General features: G+C 45.5%; 2 protein-coding genes across 2 annotated transcripts in view; both read left to right on the top strand.

Moving 5' to 3' along the window:
• dnah9l (dynein, axonemal, heavy polypeptide 9 like) overlaps positions 1 to 19,359 on the top strand; it is a gene marked incomplete at both ends in the record, with an annotated part of 232,995 nt that overhangs the window by 68,449 nt on the left and 145,187 nt on the right. The window contains 4 exons of the mRNA XM_080438924.1: positions 2,731 to 2,955; positions 4,937 to 5,155; positions 7,089 to 7,244; positions 11,154 to 11,279. Of these exons, the coding sequence (XP_080295050.1) occupies positions 2,731 to 2,955; positions 4,937 to 5,155; positions 7,089 to 7,244; positions 11,154 to 11,279 (726 nt within the window). The remainder of the gene's footprint in view (positions 1 to 2,730; positions 2,956 to 4,936; positions 5,156 to 7,088; positions 7,245 to 11,153; positions 11,280 to 19,359) is intronic.
• LOC308092741 (regulator of microtubule dynamics protein 3-like) lies at positions 13,909 to 15,660 on the top strand (the record flags this gene model as incomplete). Its single annotated transcript, XM_080438842.1, has 2 exons — positions 13,909 to 14,322; positions 14,491 to 15,660. 2 exons carry the CDS (start codon positions 13,909 to 13,911, stop codon positions 15,658 to 15,660), a joined length of 1,584 nt encoding a protein of 527 aa, XP_080294968.1.

Raw genomic sequence — 19,359 nt, 5'->3', positions numbered from 1 at the left:
TAATTACACATGATAACTCCAACGGAGATGCCTACATTGATAACAGAAGAAAGTGTTTCTTCAATGAAATAATAAAACACAAAGTACACTCACATTAAATACAAGAGACCAGAAAGTGAAACAACTAAATCCTCACATCACACTTTTACGCACGGCAACAAAAGACGCTCCGTGGTTTAAATCACTTTATCACCAAAAATACAACCTCTTGTCCCGAATGTTCAGTGTTCCCATCCGATAATGCTGCTGTTGTCGTCTCTACCTCAATGTCCACGCACGCCAAGCAGAATAGCCGAGCGCAGGTCCAGATGGTTCCATTGTCTTCCAGCCAAAAGATAGCCTCCATGCTCACCTCTCCTCCCCCCACGGAGAACTTCGACACAGAAAGTTTTCCGCTCCGCCGTCTCCGCAGCCAAGCGCTCCGTCGAGTAGAAGAGCAGAGGAGTGGTGCAGCCATCTGAGATCTGGTCATGAGCGGTCGTAGACATCACAGCGTTGCCGTTGCGAGGCCCTTCTTGTAGGCACGTAGAACCCAGGTCGAGCCGACGTCTCCATGGCTTGTTCCGCGATGGTCAGGTTACCAGGTTACCAGGTTCCTTCAGTGTGTTTATTCAGATTCAGCAACAAACAACCAGCATTCAGAGGAGCAGCCAGGAGCTGCTAACATATGGCTTTTAGATTTGTACATTATGTTATGAGGGTTTTACTTGCATACTGTCATATAAAATATAGCAAATAATACGACACAACCTCCTTTACGAACTTTATTTACTCCATATTTACGACCCTCGTTATGAATCGGGGCCATTGACTCTGGAGGACAACCAGGTGACACAGCAAACACTACAAACACATTTACTGCCAAGAATGTAATATTATTTCATCGGGTGTTTTTAGTGATTGCGCTAGAGGGCGCTCTTTGCCAACCTATGAATGATGCCTTGACTTCCAGAGAAGGATCCGCCCATCTAAAACATTTGCACCCCGTCCGCTACAATGTCATCACATTTATAAATGTACTTTTATCTCTGATTTCTTTTCCCAGATTGTGTTTTTGGTGAAAACGATTTAAACTGCCCACCAAAAGTTCGGAAACTTAACGTTGGTCGATTATTTCTCCCCTTCAATAATACTAATTGGTTTTGTGTTTTGTATCATTTGTATCCTTTACAACAGAGGTGATGCAACTCTGATGATGCAGAGGGTCACTATGTGTCCACACTCTCTATGATGATGCAGAGGGTCACTATGTGTCCACACTCTCTATGATGATACAGAGGGTCACTATGTGTCCACACTCTCTATGATGATGCAGAGGGTCACTATGTGTCCACACTCTCTATGATGATGCAGAGGGTCACTATGTGTCCACACTCTCTATGATGATACAGAGTCACTATGTGTCCACACTCTCTATGATGATGCAGAGGGTCACTATGTGTCCACACTCTCTATGATGATGTAGAGGGTCACTATGTGTCCACACTCTCTCTGATGATACAGAGGGTCACTATGTGTCCACACTCTCTATGATGATACAGAGGGTCACTATGTGTCCACACTCTCTATGATGATGTAGAGGGTCACTATGTGTCCACACTCTCTCTGATGATACAGAGGGTCACTATGTGTCCACACTCTCTATGATGATACAGAGGGTCACTATGTGTCCACACTCTCTATGATGATGCAGAGGGTCACTATGTGTCCACACTCTCTATGATGATGCAGAGGGTCACTATGTGTCCACACTCTCTATGATGATACAGAGGGTCACTATGTGTCCACACTCTCTATGATGATACAGAGAGTCACTATGTGTCCACACTCTCTATGATGATTCAGAGGGTCACTATGTGTCCACACTCTCTCCAGAGGAACACATTACATACTGTTTGGCAGACACCTCTAATCTCCGTATTTTAACGTTTTTCGTAAATTAATGCCGTACTTCGCTATTCTATGTCACACAAAAGTAGCAAAAATAGCAGATCTACAAGCTTGTAGATCTGCATTTATTTGATATTTTTGAGTTAGAATCCAGAAAAGTTACATTTTAATTTAATTTCAAATGGATTTAGTGATACTTATGTTAACTTAAATACAAATACATTGGACATAAAAAAGACAATATAATTGTAATACTAGTCATTAAGCTACTAATATAGACTGAAGTAATGAAAGCGGGTCATGTTTGCATGTTATGAATCATAACAGCTGAAATCAATAATATATCAGTATTCTGATATTAACCTGTGGGCCACATTAAGTGAAGGTGGGGGCCGCATGTGGCCCCTGGGCCGCCAGTTGCCCATGTATGCTATACACTATTTTCTATTTTCCCGTTAGACCGTTAGACAGACGACCCCCCCCTTTCTTGTACATATAGCATTATCATTTTTTCCCCTGCTTTTCTTATTATTTGTTTGTACATGGTTTTATCATTTTCAGTTTTTTTGTATTGATATTTGAACTGTGGTGCCAAATATATGTCTATGAATTGAATACCAAGGCCCTCATTGGAAACAAGACCTTTTAGACAAAGTATTTGAAATGTAACTCTGCTGTTTTACATTTTTTGCCTAATAAAATATTCAATCAATCAAAACGAGCTACAGGTTGTAAGGAATGAGCAACACAGCTAAACGTACCTGTCACTAAAACTCAATGACATTTTATTCAATAGACCACGACTAAACTACGTCAACATGAACCCTGCCCTGCCTGTAGGTGGCGCTGCAGAACATCCTGATGAGTAAGTACGTGGAGTACTTCCAGACGGAGGTGAGTGGCTGGGGCAGGAAGCTGGTGGTGGCGGACATGGTCATCTCCTCCTGGATGTCTGTCCAGAGGACCTGGGCTCATCTCAACAGCATCTTCACCAACAGCCTGGACATCCGCGTCCAGCTGGCCTCCGACGCACAGCGCTTCCAGGGAATACACGACGACTTCAAGGTAATCAGTAATATATATACTCTGACTCCAAGGTAATCAGTAATATATATATACTCTGACTTCAAGGTAATCAGTAATATATATATACTCTGACTTCAAGGTAATCTATACTCTGACTCCAAGGTAATCAGTAATATATATATACTCTGACTTCAAGGTACTCAGTAATATATATATATACTCTGACTTCAAGGTAATCAGTAATATATATATATACTCTGACTTCAAGGTAATCAGTAATATATATATATACTCTGACTTCAAGGTAATCAGTAATTGCGAACGCGGAAGCTCCGACCAAGTGGAGCTTACTATGTAACCGTGCTCGGGTTGTGTGTGGGTGTCTCTGTGTGCAGCCGCGCTCTCATTCGCTCGCGCCCCCATGTGACTCACGTGCGTGCACTGTCTGTGTGCAGCCGCCAGAGTGCGCCAGAGTGCAGGAATTTAGACAATGCTCTGATTAAAATGCACAACAGCCTGCAAACACACACACACACACACACACACACACACACACACACACACACACACACACACACACACACACACACACACACACACACACACACACACACACACACACACACACACACAATGTTCTCTCCCCATCACGGTGAAATAACACGGATTACAAGTCCGTAAATACACAATATTTTCGAGCTGCGTTCGCTTCCAGCGTTCGCGCGTCTTACTTGTATATATATACTCTGACTTCAAGGTAATCTATACTCTGACTTCAAGGTAATCAGTAATCTATACTCTGACTTCAAGGTAATCAGTAATCTATACTCTGACTTCAAAGTAATCAGTAATCTATACTCTGACTTCAAGGTAATCAGTAATCTATACTCTGACTTCAAGGTAATCAGTAATGGGGCTGTTTATTTGAGAAGAATTGCTCAGAGAGAGAGGTGTGTGTGTGTGTGTGTGTGTGTGTGTGTGTGTGTGTGTGTGTGTGTGTGTGTGTGTGTGTGTGTGTGTGTGTGTGTGTGTGTGTGTGAACAGTGCTGCCAGATTTTGCGAGAGAAATAAGCAACCAGGTCTATGAAAACAAGCCCAACAAAAGCGACTAGGCCACATGGGCACTTTAAACCTATATAAATAAAATAGCCGATCGCAGCTATTTTCAAAGAAACAACAACATTAGGAAACAAGGCCAAATAAGAGACATACAGAGAAATAGAGAATTATTTAATGTCAATCATTAACGTCCTGTCTCCGTCTCACACATGTATCACAATAGCCTGGCACGTTTTCGTGAGACGTTTGGAATAAAAACAAATGTATGTATTGGTATTACATGTATTATGTATTACATATGTATTATACATACAAACGTATGTATTGGTATTACATGTATTATGTATTACATATGTATTATACATACAAACGTATGTATAATACATATGTAAGGTCAGTGTGTAGGGGCCCTTAGGGTTAAGGTCAGTGTGTTGGGGCCCTTAGGGTTAAGGTCAGTGTGTAAGGGCCCTTAGGGTTAAGGTCAGTGTGTAAGGGCCCTTAGGGTTAAGGTCAGTGTGTTGGGGCCCTTAGGGTTAAGGTCAGTGTGTAGGGGCCCTTAGGGTTAAGGTCAGTGTGTAGGGGCCCTTAGGGTTAAGGTCAGTGTGTAAGGGCCCTTAGGGTTAAGGTCAGTGTGTAAGGGCCCTTAGGGTTAAGGTCAGTGTGTTGGGGCCCTTAGGGTTAAGGTCAGTGTGTAGGGGCCCTTAGGGTTAAGGTCAGTGTGTAGGGGCCCTTAGGGTTAAGGTCAGTGTGTAGGGGCCCTTAGGGTTAAGGTCAGCAGGTCATACTGTGTAGGGGCCCTTAGGGTTAAGGTCAGTAGGTCATAAGGTCAGTAGGTCATAAGGTCATACTGTGCTCTGGGTTCCATGCTCTGATGGTGGAGGTGGTCCAGTAAGGTTAAGGTCAGTAGGGTTAAGGTCAGTAGGTCATAAGGTCATAAGGTCATACTGTGCTCTGGTTCCAGGCTCTGATGGTGGAGGTGGTCCAGAACAGCAACGTGGTGGAGGTGACCAACCAGCCTGGCTTCCTGGAGCATCTGGAGGCTCTGCAGCAGAGGCTGTGTGTGTGTGAGAAGGCTCTGGCCGAGTACCTGGAGACCAAGAGGCTGACCTTCCCTCGCTTCTACTTCGTCTCTGCCCAGGACCTGCTGGAGATCGTTTCCAAGGGAACGCAGCCCAGAGAGGTACTGTAGCAGTGGTGGAGAGTAACTAAGTACATTTACTCAAGTACAATTTTGAGGTATTTGTGCTTTACTTGAGTATATCCAATTTCCAATACTTTTACTTCTACACCACTACATGTCGGATCCAAACATTATACTTTTACTCCACTACATTTATTTGAAAACTTTAGTTACGTTTAAAATATTATTTTCTTTTGCCAAGATGGCCGTGTCAGTGTGATGACGTCATTGTATATTCTATATAATGACGTCATTGTGCAATGACATCACAACCAGGTCCTTTAAAAGGAAATGTAATTAATAAAACATAACAGTATATCCATATCAGTATAGATCACTGTGTCTTTAAGTCCAAATAAAACAAATCAACTTTATCTTTAAGGTTATGCCTCGTATGAAATAAATCAGTTTAACTAAAGGTAGATCAGCAGTGATCGCCTTCACTGATTGGCCGAATGTCGCGTGACATTTTTTCCACCGAACCAGTTTTTAAGTCGTTAATGATGCCGCGTAAGAAGAAGGATCCGTGTCAGAAGCAGGCGTGTGCCCTTCAGACGTGTTTGAAGGCCAACGGCTTCCAGGAGAGCCTGTGTCAGGAAGTGATGAGAGACCTGCTGAGATGCTGTGATCTGCATGGAGACAAGTCTGTCTGCTGTGAGGGTCTGTTGAAGGACCACAGACCTACAGACAGAGACCAGTCTGTCTGCTCTGAGGACCACAGACCTACAGACTATCTGCTGTGAGGACCTGTTGAAGGACCACAGACCTACAGACTATCTGCTGTGAGGACCTGTTAAAGGACCACAGACCTACAGACTATCTTCTGTGAGGACCTGTTGAAGGACCACAGACCTCAGACTATCTTCTGTGAGGACCTGTTGAAGGACCACAGACCTACAGACTATCTTCTGTGAGGACCTGTTGAAGGACCACAGACCTACAGACTATCTTCTGTGAGGACCTGTTGAAGGACCACAGACCTACAGACTATCTTCTGTGAGGACCTGTTGAAGGACCACAGACCTACAGACTATCTTCTGTGAGGACCTGTTGAAGGACCACAGACCTACAGACTATCTTCTGTGAGGACCTGTTGAAGGACCACAGACCTACAGACTATCTTCTGTGAGGACCTGTTGAAGGACCACAGACCTACAGACTATCTTCTGTGAGGACCTGTTGAAGGACCACAGACCTACAGACTATCTTCTGTGAGGACCTGTTGAAGGACCACAGACCTACAGACTATCTTCTGTGAGGACCTGTTGAAGGACCACAGACCTACAAACTATCTTCTGTGAGGACCTGTTGAAGGACCACAGACCTACAGACAATAAAACACCACAGACATCTATAGAATGCACTGTTTCTCAAACCATTTCATGCCAAGGACCCCCACATTGATATGTATTTGGCTGCGGACCCCCATCTGACAATGTTTAGTGCCAGGGACCCCCAGAAGAGAAGATTTATGTAAAAAATGAAATACATTCTGTGTTCTAAACATTTGAGCTTGTAGATCTGCATTTTTTAAATAGCCAACAAATAATGTGATAAAGTGGTTAAAATAATTGTGATGCTGTTTTAACTACTTTAGCTGGGGACCCCCTGGAACCCCCCAAGGACCCCTGGGGGTCCTTGGGGGGTTGGCCAAAATACATTTTAGTCGACTAAATCAACAGTTGATTTAGTCGACTAAAACTAAATGACATTTTATTCAAAAGCCAGACATGAAGATATAAAGATACATCCAACGTTTGTACAAAAGACACAACAAAGTTAAGCTGGTTTCAAATTCAGCCACAAAGATACAAATCCACAAATACACTGTGAATCTCCTGTATCTGTCAGAGTGAACACAACATAAACCTATATGTCACAATGTGATGAAGATGATGATGATGATGATGATGATGATGATGATGTCATCCAGGTGACCAGACACCTGCTGAAGCTGTTTGACAACATAGCTGACCTGCGCTTCAAGGACCCGGCCACAGGGGGCGACGATGAGGCCGTGGCCGTAGGGATGTTCAGCAGAGAGGGAGAGTATGTGTCCTTCTCTGAGCCGTGTGTCTGTACGGGACAGGTAAGAAGTGTGTGTGTGTGTGTGTGTGTGTGTGTGTGTGTGTGTGTGTGTCATTAAGACCGGGAAAGTATCTGTGTCTAGCAGATCTACAAGCTCATATCGCGGCACCGAGTGCCGCGATATGAGCTTGTAGATCTGTTATTTAATTGTTTGAAAAATGTGAAAATGTGTGCAAATCTTTGAATATATATATTTTTTAAATCGAAAATGTTTTACCCAAATCTTTACTTCAGTTTTTGCCAGACCCAAGGGGTCACATGACCCAAGGGGTGGGGCTTACATGAGGCTTTGTACCTGTTTCGTCCATACATGGGCATGGTCACTTTGTCCTCCGGCCCCAGCCAAAAAAAAGTCTGTCCCCCAAAAAAGTCTGTCCATACATGGGCATAGAAGGGACACACGTCAGATTTCAACCACTAGGGGTCTGGCAGTACCAGGTCTCCTGGTTCCCTAGTTTTATGTTTCTTTATTCATGTCAAGGACCACCCAAAATGTATATGTATTTGGCCGTGGACCCCCATCTCAAAATGTTTTGTTCCTCCCCAGAAGCAAAGATTTGATTTAAAAATGTTTGCTTTAAAAGATATATATTCAAAGATTTGCACACATTTTCACAAATGAAAAAAAAAAAAAGCAGATCTACAAGCTCATAGCACGGCACTCTGTGCCGCGCTATGAGCTTGTAGATCTGAAAACTTAAAATGACACACAGATCCGTTTCCGGTCTTAATGGATTAACTCATTGAAGCAAATCAAACCTTTTCAACTTTGTAGCTCTCAGGTGGCTCAGTGGTAAAGTCTTTGTAGCTCTCAGGTGGCTCAGTGGTAAAGTCTTTGTAGCTCTCAGGTGGCTCAGTGGTAAAGTCTTTGTAGCTCTCAGGTGGCTCAGTGGTAAAGTCTTTGTACCTCTCAGGTGGCTCAGTGGTAAAGTCTTTGTAGCTCTCAGGTGGCTCAGTGGTAAAGTCTTTGTACCTCTCAGGTGGCTCAGTGGTAAAGTTTTTGTAGCTCTCAGGTGGCTCAGTGGTAAAGTCTTTGTAGCTCTCAGGTGGCTCAGTGGTAAAGTTTTTGTAGCTCTCAGGTGGCTCAGTGGTAAAGTCTTTGTAGCTCTCAGGTGGCTCAGTGGTAAAGTCTTTGTAGCTCTCAGGTGGCTCAGTGGTAAAGTCTTTGTAGCTCTCAGGTGGCTCAGTGGTAAAGTCTTTGTAGCTCTCAGGTGGCCCAGTGGTAAAGTCTTTGTAGCTCTCAGGTGGCTCAGTGGTAAAGTCTTTGTAGCTCTCAGGTGGCTCAGTGGTAAAGTCTTTGTAGCTCTCAGGTGGCTCAGTGGTAAAGTCTTTGTAGCTCTCAGGTGGCTCAGTGGTAAAGTCTTTGTAGCTCTCAGGTGGCTCAGTGGTAAAGTCTTTGTAGCTCTCTAGGTGGCTCAGTGGTAAAGTCTTTGTAGCTCTCTAGGTGGCTCAGTGGTAAAGTCTTTGTAGCTCTCTAGGTGGCTCAGTGGTAAAGTCTTTGTAGCTCTCTAGGTGGCTCAGTGGTAAAGTCTTTGTAGCTCTCAGGTGGCTCAGTGGTGAAGTCTTTGTAGCTCTCGGGTGGCTCAGTGGTAAAATCTTTGTAGCTCTCGGGTGGCTCAGTGGTAAAGTCTTTGTAGCTCTCTAGGTGGCTCAGTGGTAAAGTCTTTGTAGCTCTCTAGGTGGCTCAGTGGTAAAGTCTTTGTAGCTCTCAGGTGGCTCAGTGGTAAAGTCTTTGTAGCTCTCTAGGTGGCTCAGTGGTAAAGTCTTTGTAGCTCTCAGGTGGCTCAGTGGTGAAGTCTTTGTAGCTCTCAGGTGGCTCAGTGGTAAAATCTTTGTAGCTCTCGGGTGGCTCAGTGGTAAAGTCTTTGTAGCTCTCTAGGTGGCTCAGTGGTAAAGTCTTTGTAGCTCTCAGGTGGCTCAGTGGTAAAGTCTTTGTAGCTCTCGGGTGGCTCAGTGGTAAAGTCTTTGTAGCTCTCTAGGTGGCTCAGTGGTAAAGTCTTTGTAGCTCTCTAGGTGGCTCAGTGGTAAAGTCTTTGTAGCTCTCTAGGTGGCTCAGTGGTAAAGTCTTTGTAGCTCTCGGGTGGCTCAGTGGTAAAGTCTTTGTAGCTCTCGGGTGGCTCAGTGGTAAAGTCTTTGTAGCCCTTCAGACGTGTTTGAAGGCCAACGGCTTCCAGGAGAGCCTGTGTCAGGAAGTGATGAGAGACCTGCTGAGATGCTGTGATCTGCATGGAGACAAGTCTGTCTGCTGTGAGGGTCTGTTGAAGGACCACAGACCTACAGACAGAGACCAGTCTGTCTGCTCTGAGGACCACAGACCTACAGACTATCTGCTGTGAGGACCTGTTGAAGGACCACAGACCTACAGACTATCTGCTGTGAGGACCTGTTAAAGGACCACAGACCTACAGACTATCTTCTGTGAGGACCTGTTGAAGGACCACAGACCTCAGACTATCTTCTGTGAGGACCTGTTGAAGGACCACAGACCTACAGACTATCTTCTGTGAGGACCTGTTGAAGGACCACAGACCTACAGACTATCTTCTGTGAGGACCTGTTGAAGGACCACAGACCTACAGACTATCTTCTGTGAGGACCTGTTGAAGGACCACAGACCTACAGACTATCTTCTGTGAGGACCTGTTGAAGGACCACAGACCTACAGACTATCTTCTGTGAGGACCTGTTGAAGGACCACAGACCTACAGACTATCTTCTGTGAGGACCTGTTGAAGGACCACAGACCTACAGACTATCTTCTGTGAGGACCTGTTGAAGGACCACAGACCTACAGACTATCTTCTGTGAGGACCTGTTGAAGGACCACAGACCTACAGACTATCTTCTGTGAGGACCTGTTGAAGGACCACAGACCTACAAACTATCTTCTGTGAGGACCTGTTGAAGGACCACAGACCTACAGACAATAAAACACCACAGACATCTATAGAATGCACTGTTTCTCAAACCATTTCATGCCAAGGACCCCCACATTGATATGTATTTGGCTGCGGACCCCCATCTGACAATGTTTAGTGCCAGGGACCCCCAGAAGAGAAGATTTATGTAAAAAATGAAATACATTCTGTGTTCTAAACATTTGAGCTTGTAGATCTGCATTTTTTAAATAGCCAACAAATAATGTGATAAAGTGGTTAAAATAATTGTGATGCTGTTTTAACTACTTTAGCTGGGGACCCCCTGGAACCCCCCAAGGACCCCTGGGGGTCCTTGGGGGGTTGGCCAAAATACATTTTAGTCGACTAAATCAACAGTTGATTTAGTCGACTAAAACTAAATGACATTTTATTCAAAAGCCAGACATGAAGATATAAAGATACATCCAACGTTTGTACAAAAGACACAACAAAGTTAAGCTGGTTTCAAATTCAGCCACAAAGATACAAATCCACAAATACACTGTGAATCTCCTGTATCTGTCAGAGTGAACACAACATAAACCTATATGTCACAATGTGATGAAGATGATGATGATGATGATGATGATGATGTCATCCAGGTGGTAAAGCCCACCAGGTTGTGGGTTCGACTCATCATGGTGCATCCGGCTTTGTCGGGCGTCTATGCGAACACATTGGCCCGTGTTTGGGGGAGGGAAGACGGGCGGGAGGAGGAGGAGGGTGATATTGGTCATTGCATGTACTCCTACAGGCTGCTAAAACACTATAAATTCCCATTTTATATGAATATGTTCTGTTAAATTAACACTGTTCATGTGTTACCAGGCGGCTCAGCGCCCTGGAGAGCAGCATGTTATTATTATTAATATATTATTATTATTATGTTGTGTTACCAGGCAGAGAGTTGGCTCAGCGCCCTGGAGATCAGCATGTTATTATTATTATTAATATTATATTATTATTATATTATTATTATGTGTTGTTACCAGGCAGAGAGTTGGCTCAGCGCCCTGGAGAGCAGCATGCGCTGCACGGTTCGCAGAGAGATCCAGGAGGCTGTGTCCGCCTACGAAGACAAGCCTCGTGACCAGTGGCTGTTTGACTACCCTGCACAGGTCTGCTTTGTTTTATTACATTTTAGTATTGTTTGTATTGTTTATTTTACTATTATTTTTGGGCGGTGTAGCCGCCCCTATAAGTGGGGTTGGGACACCTCATTAGTACACCCTTCGCTGTACTGTGATTGGCTCATACATTAGTACACCCCTACATTAGTACACCCCTAGCTGTACTGTGATTGGCTGACTCTATTAGCTGACTCTATTCAGCACTGTGATTGGCTAGCGAGACACATGATGAAACTAGAAAAAGTGCTCCTCGGAGCACAGGTCTCCGCCAGGTCAGGTAGGTTATTGTGGTCTCCTGTTGGCGCTATAATAGGCCAATGTGAAAAGGGTGCCATTTCTTCTTAGGCCTTGCACGGCAAGCGGACACTGCATTCATGATTTGAGGCATTTTGTTTTGCTAAATTAGACCTGCTGGTGGCGCTATAACAGGCAAATATTAAAAGGGTAGCATTTGTTCCTCAACATAGTGTGAATGTGCGTGCAAAGTCTGACCACAATCGGACCCTGCATTCATGATTTGCGGCATTTTGTTCAAAACGGGCCACTCCTGCAGACTTTAGATGTGAATTTTAGCCAATCGGGATGGAATATGAAAAATTAAACAGATCCGTCTTGATCACATGACTATAGAGATCATGTGTACCGATTTGCGTGAAATTTGGATAAAATCGGAAGGAGTAATGTAAAGAAATACGTTTTACATAAGTCGGCCTCCTGGTGGCGCTATAAAAGGCAGATGTGAAAAATGCAGGGCAAAGGTTTTTCCTTGACCTCTAGGGAGTGCGCATACAAAGTTTTACGCAGATTGGTGCAATTATATGTAAAAACACGAATCGGGCTGTTATAGCGCCACCATGAGGCTGATTAGAAAAATCTCAAGCGGTATTTCTTCCTCGGCATAGTGGCAATGTGCGTGCAAAGTTTCACGGAAATTACATGCTGTGTTCATAATTTGAGGCATTTTGTTCAAAACGGAGCAGTCCTGCAAACTTTGGAAGCCATTTTTAGCCAATCAGGATGGAATATGAAAAATCTGAAAGACCCTCTTCGTTTAATGACTATAGAGATACTGTGTACCGATTTGCGTGATGTTTGGACAGAATCTGTAGGAGTACTGTGAAAAAAATTGTTTAGCAAAAAGCGGCCTCCTGGTGGCGCTATAACAGGCCCATGTGAAAAATTTGGGGCAGAGGTTCTGAATTGGCATCCAGTGTGCGCAGTTTCGCTGCGATCAAGCCAACGGTGCGGGAGATTAGCTGTCCACAGACGGACAGACGGACGGACGGACAGGGGGTAAAACATACTCTCTCGCCATGCCTTTCGGCCTGGCGGAGACAATTAATAACTTATAAATAGGACTATGCACTTAAAAAAAAACACTTTTTTTTAAAAGTGAGCTTCCATCACTGTGATGACCACACCGCCCACTTCACACTGGGTGTGATTTTTATTATAGTGCCTTGTGTTCATTTGCATTCATATGGGGACTTATTTATTTTTTTTACTAATTTTAGCTAGGTTGCCCAAACGGCAACTTTGGTTCATTTGCGTAATCCAAGATGGCCACTGAAGGCCATGTGATAATTTAACTTACAGTATGTCTCCCATCCAAAGTATGTGACATCAGCCGAGCCGTCAGGTGGAGCTTGGTGGTAAATGAGTCAAGCGTACTGCACATGGCCTTCATGGGGCGTTTAGCATGCTAGGAAGTGGAGTTATGACTGTTTAAAGCCCAGAGAGGGCGGGGCTTAAACAATTACAGCCTGTCCCTATTGGCCATGTAAGAGCACCAACCAAGTGTGGGGCCTTTAGCATAATGGGAACTGGAGTTATGGCTGGTTAAAACCCAACCAATAGGAACACAGAGGGGGCGGAGCAATTGTGAACCTATGGCACCCAGGAGCCCCACATGAACATCTCGACCTGATCATTGACCAACCATCTCCAACAAATTATGAAGACCATCTGACCATCTGACCCAGAGAAGATGGTCAAACAAGGACCGCTGTAGTCCAGGTAAAGACAGCCCTGCCTGCACTACCACCTGGAGGCCAGCAGATGTCCATGAGGGAAGGTTTTTACACCACATTCAGGCAGGGGTGGCTTTGCAACAAAAAGCTTTCCTCCCGGTTCCTCCCGACACTATACATGGACATCCAGATGCCCAAATATGGAAGATCAAACCCACACTCAATTGAGGCTATAAAAGGCCACCCAGTCTAACTGGAACTCTTCATTAGCCATCAGGCCAGATGTTGATCGTTCGGCCATCAGCCTAAACACTTCTGATCATCGCAGCCTCAGATGTCCTTTTCTTCAGCGCCATAGCAACAGTGTGTCCTCGCTTCACAGATATATAGACCGCATCCCTTTGCTTCAAAGACATATAGACTGCATCTCTTTGCTTCACGTCTTCAACCTGATCATTAAAACATAATGTTTTAACCAGAACACACTCTGGAACTAACTATAGTATTGATCCATCATGAGTCGCACAGCTTGTCGAGTATAAATGATTAGCTAACGCCATTTAAAGACAGAATATATTTCTAATACCAGCCCAGTGTGGGCATTATTATTTTTGACTCGTTCGTTGTGGTAGAAGCAAGAAAGCATGATGGCTTGGCCCGGTTTCATAGGGCTGGCAGTGGTGGCCAGCGCTCATCTAGGTTTCATGGCATACTTCTCCTACACCAAAGAAGACACAAGGAGGAGAAGGTCTCAACCCAGGCATCTTCTGGAGGCCGGCCAGGCTGCTCGGCTGTTGGATGAGGGACCAGCGGCAACGCATCAGTCTGTGGATGAAGCCCCAGAGACCCACCGGCAGCAGCTGATGCAGGGGAGTCTGGAAGCCCCAGAGACAGAGACCCACCAGCACCATCATCAGCAGCATCAGCATCAGCAGGTGAGGATGATGGCAGCGGTGGTGACCGTGGTAGAGAGCCTTTCTCCAGGGCAGCAGCTGGACCTCAGGGACCAGTTGGACCAGGTGCTGAGCTGCATATCGTCTCTGCGCACCGAGGTGGCCGAGATGAGGGGAGGCGTGTCCTCGCTGTTCAGCGAGGTGTCCGAGCTGAGGGGAGGCGTGTCCTCGCTGTTCAGCGAGGTGTCTGAGCTGAGGGGAGGCGTGTCCTCGCTGTTCAGCGAGGTGTCCGAGCTGAGGGGAGGCGTGTCCTCGCTGTTCAGCGAGGTGTCTGAGCTGAGGGGAGGCCTACGGGACGTGGCCTCGCGGATCGTCCAAGACGTCAGGCAAGGCACGGAGGACATCGGCCAGCGGGCACGCCAACGACGACGCCGTCCTGTCAGGCAACGTAGCGACTCCATGAGCTCCAGCTCCGTTTACTTCAACGCCAGCCAGGGCGACACCAGCGTGTACGAAGGCGGGGAGACGAGCGAGGAAGGCTACTCCACAGCCTACGCAGATGCTGAGGAGGAGTGGGGCGAGACGGAACCGGAACGGGAGGAGGAAAAGGAAGAGGAGGAGGAGGAGGACGAGCAGGAGGAGGAGAAGAGTTGCGCCCTAACGCTGTGCCAGGACGATCACAACAGGAAGAGGAAGTGGAAGGAGGAAGAAAAGGAGGGACGAAAAGAGGAGGAAGGAGGAGAGGAGGAGGAGAGGCTGGAGGAGGTGGCTGAAGTTCCCAGCGTGGAGCTGCCGGTGCTGCTGGCACAGAGCGACGGCCTCCATGCGGGCGACGCCGGCCGCCAAGCGGAAGGCTTCCGTCTGCTGCTGGCCCACAGGGCGCGGCACGGGGACAGCCGGGAGTACGTGTGGCGGCTGGTGCGGGCCTACGGCGACGTGTACCGCTCCACCCAGGACGAACGGGAGAAGAAGTCCTTGGCGGAGCGGGGCCGCCAGGAGGCAGAGGCGGCGCTGACGACGAGCGGCCTGGACGCCGAGTGCCACAAACGGTTGGCCGCGCTCGCGGACCTGGCCTACCGCTACGATGAGAGCGTGCAGGGCAAACTGAAGAGCAGTCACACCTTGAAGGAGCATCTGGACCGAGCGATGGCCCTCCGAGAGGAGGACGACCCGCGGTGTTTGTTCCTTCTGGGGCGATGGTGCTACCGGGCAGCCACCATGGAATGGGTGCAGAAGAAAGAAGCAGCTGTTCTGGACGAGAACCCGCCCCGCTCCACCCTCCAGGACGCTCTGAAGAACTTCCTCAAGGCCGAGGAGCTGGAGCCAGGCTCCTCCAAGAGACTGAGACTTTATATCGCCAAGTGTCACAAGGAGCTGGGAAACGACTCTGAGGCAACGGCCTGGACCCGCTCGGCTTTGGAGATGAAGCCCAGTTCCACTACAGATGATGATGATGATGATGACACTGCTAAGTTGGAGGCGGAGCTTGGGGCCTCATCCACTTAAACCCAAGCCCCCAGAACCGTGGTAGAACAGTGAAACTACCGTCGCCCGGTGGTCAAAATCTGGGATTGAAAACGCTACTGCGCCGTGCTTCTACCGTTTGAAACCCTAGTGCGCCTGCTCGCTGCTCAAGCCTTCCGCAGTCTTCCACAAATGCGACCAAAGTTCAACGTTTTTCAGGCCAAGGACCCCTTAGCTGAGATAGAGATGAACCACGGACCCACCACTACATGTTGGATTCATGTTAATGTGTATTTTCAGAAATGTAACCACTTAAACCCTCAATACTTGGTAAACTTTACCGTTGGCTCTGTACTTGGTCCACCCTTTTCCCCTCTACACCAAAACTCGAAACAACAAAGATAGCCGATCTACAAGCACACAACGCCTCGCAGTGCGAGGCGTTGTGAGCTTGTAGATCTGCTATTTTTTGGCTAATGTTCCCTTCAGAATAGGGATGCTAGGGTCACAGTTAATGTATAAAAAAAGGTTCCTATCACAGTTAGATTTGGAGGCCTCCCTGTAGTACCTCTGAAGACCCCCTAGGGGTCCCGGACCCCCCATTGAAGACCCATGCTCTAGTCTACGCAAATGTGCTTGGTACACTCTTTCTTCACTCTGAACCAAATCCCTTCACCAACAACAGATATTTAAGCTTACAACGCGTCGATGCGGCGTAAGTTTGTAGATCTGATATTGTTGACGAACGTTCCGGCCCAGAATAGGGATGCTGGGGTTCCAAGTGGTTCATTTCCCAAAGCAGCAGCCTAGTAGGCGGAGCCAAATCCCTATGGTGCCACTGGTTGGCTAGCCAAGGCTGCCAGTCATGCTTGAAGACCACTGATTGGCTAGCCAAGCCTGCCAGTCATGCTTAAAGACCACTGATTGGCTAGCCAAGGCTGCCAGTCATGCTTAAAGACCACTGATTGGCTAGCCAAGGCTGCCAGTCATGCTTGAAGACCACTGATTGGCTAGTAAGGCTGCCAGTCAAGCTTAACGACCACCGATTGGCTAGTAAGGCTGCCAGTCAAGCTTAACGACCACTGGCCAAGGTTGCCAGTGAAGACCAGCTCAAATGAACAATAATTATGTTTTGTTCACGCTATTGGAACATATTCTGCTCATAATGGTGACATAGTTAACAACATATTCTGCTCATAATGGTGACTTAGTTAACAACATATTCTGCTCATAATGGTGACATAGTTAACAACATATTCTGCTCATAATGGTGACATAGTTAACAACATATTCTGCTCATAATGGTGACATAGTTAACAACATATTCTGCTCATAATGGTGACATAGTTAACAATCTTTATCAAGAAAATGTAATAAAAATATTTCTGTTTGTGTGTATTGTTGCATCAAAAGTTGCTAAAACAAAAAACATGTAATATGTGTTTACAAACCGGTTTGAACCAGTAATATATGATGTGCACCATCTGTCAATCACAGACACTGAAGACAGGGCAATGCATTCATTCATTGACTGTGCTGCCATCTCCTTGTTATACACTAGAGGGCGTGTTGCTCTGTTGCTATCAGTCTATTTTTGTTCTAAAGCTGAACAGTACCGTAAATGTGTCTTAAAGGAATAGGTCAATGTTTTTCTATCAATTACTCACTCATGAAGCCTTGAATTTGTGGAGATTTTTTTGTTTTATTTTTTACTCATTCCTGAGCCGATAATTCAATATCTGCTGACGCTGCTGCGGTAGGAGACCAATGTAAAACAAACTATATAATTATATATCAAATAATCTTATTATAATATAAAGTCCAAAACAACTCTGTGTATCCAGGTTCAAAGAGAATGTTTTGAATATGGTTTGGCTCTCGTTAAGATCTGGTCTCCTATTAACTTCAATTAGTCAAATACTGAATTATTGGCTCAGGAATACGACAACAACTATAACTAATATCCATGAATTCAAGGCTTCATTGGGTGAGTAATTGACAGTAAAAAGAATTATTGGGTAAACTATTCCTTTAAAACATTTGAGGGGAGAAATGGCCAATACAGTAACCGGAACCTGGTTGAGCACTGCCTTATCGATAGATATATAGATATATAGATATATAGATATATAGATATATAGAGAGAGAGCACTGCACTCGGGTCAGAACAGAGCTATCAACTTTGAAAGACTGGAATAATTGATCATTGAGAATTTTCTTTAAGAAAAACAGCAAATACAAATGAAATGGGACACTGGCAGTCTGTGTTTCATATTTTAATAAATGAAATGGGACACTGGCAGTCTGTGTTTCATATTTTAATAAATGAAATGGGACACTGGCAGTCTGTGTTTCATATTTTAATAAATGAAATGGGACACTGGCAGTCTGTGTTTCATATTTTAATAAATGAAATGGGACACTGGCAGTCTGTGTTTCATATTTTAATGGCACTGAAAGCACAACATAACACAAATACTCAAGACAGCATATAATACCAAGGTCACGCGGCTGCCCCTTAAAGGGTTAAGAGCTGGGTCTGATGTCTATGGTGAACATAGTTTAACCCCTTGAACCCCTAGAATCCTCCCTCTGCCCCACCCCTTCTTTCTCTGTAAATGTACCTGTTGATTCTACTGAGTTTTATTACAACATGTATTGTATTGTACTGTATTGCACTGCATTGCATTGTATGATTTACTTCAATCAATCCATCAATCAAAAACAGAAAATCATTACAATACAGACAAACAGACAAACTGTAATACATCCTGCATGTCCTGCATGTACACATCCTACAATAGGCCTACTGTAGGATGTATACCTACACGGCCTGCAGTAGGCCTATGTCCCACAGGGCCTGCAGTATGTAGGCCTACATACTGCAGTAGGCCTATGTCCCACAGGGCCTGCAGTAGGCCTACATACTGCAGTAGGCCTACTGTAGGATGTATACATCCTACAGGGCCTGTAGCAGGCCTACATACTACAGTAGGCCTACATACTGCAGTAGGCCTACATACTGCAGTAGGCCTACATACTGCAGTAGGCCTACTGTAGGATGTATACATCCTACAGGGCCTGCAGTAGGCCTACATACTGCAGTAGGCCTACTGTAGGATGTATACATCCTACAGGGCCTGCAGTAGGCCTACATACTGCAGTAGGCCTACATACTGCAGTAGGCCTATGTCCCACAGGGCCTGCAGTAGGCCTAAATACTGCAGTAGGCCTATGTCCCACAGGGCCTGCAGTAGGCCTACATACTGCAGTAGGCCTATGTCCCACAGGGCCTACAGTAGGCCTACATACTGCAGTAGGCCTACATACTGCAGTAGGCCTACATACTGCAGTAGGCCTATGTCCCACAGGGCCTACAGTAGGCCTACATACTGCAGTAGGCCTATGTCCCACAGGGCCTACAGTAGGCCTACATACTGCAGTAGGCCTACTGTTGATTGATTGATTGAAATTTTTATTAGGCAAAAGAATGTAAAACAACACAGTTACATTTATAATGCTTTTGTCTAAAAGGTCCGGCCAAAAAAGACCTTGCGGACTTGTTTCCATTGGGGTCCTTGAGTTAATTTCATAGACATATATAGTAGCAACCAAACAGTTCAAAAATCAATATGAAAATACAGATAATACAGAAAAAAATACAACTATGTACCAAAAAAGGAGCATGAAAAAAATTAAAATAAAAAATAAATGTACAAAAAAAGGGGGGGGGGGTGAAGC

This window comes from Gymnoscopelus braueri (genome assembly GCF_963280865.1).
Source record: "Gymnoscopelus braueri genome assembly, chromosome: 10".
Classification (NCBI taxonomy): domain Eukaryota; kingdom Metazoa; phylum Chordata; class Actinopteri; order Myctophiformes; family Myctophidae; genus Gymnoscopelus; species Gymnoscopelus braueri.
The sequence above is the reverse complement of the archived record's forward strand: the minus strand, read 5'-3'. Positions and strand labels throughout refer to the sequence as shown.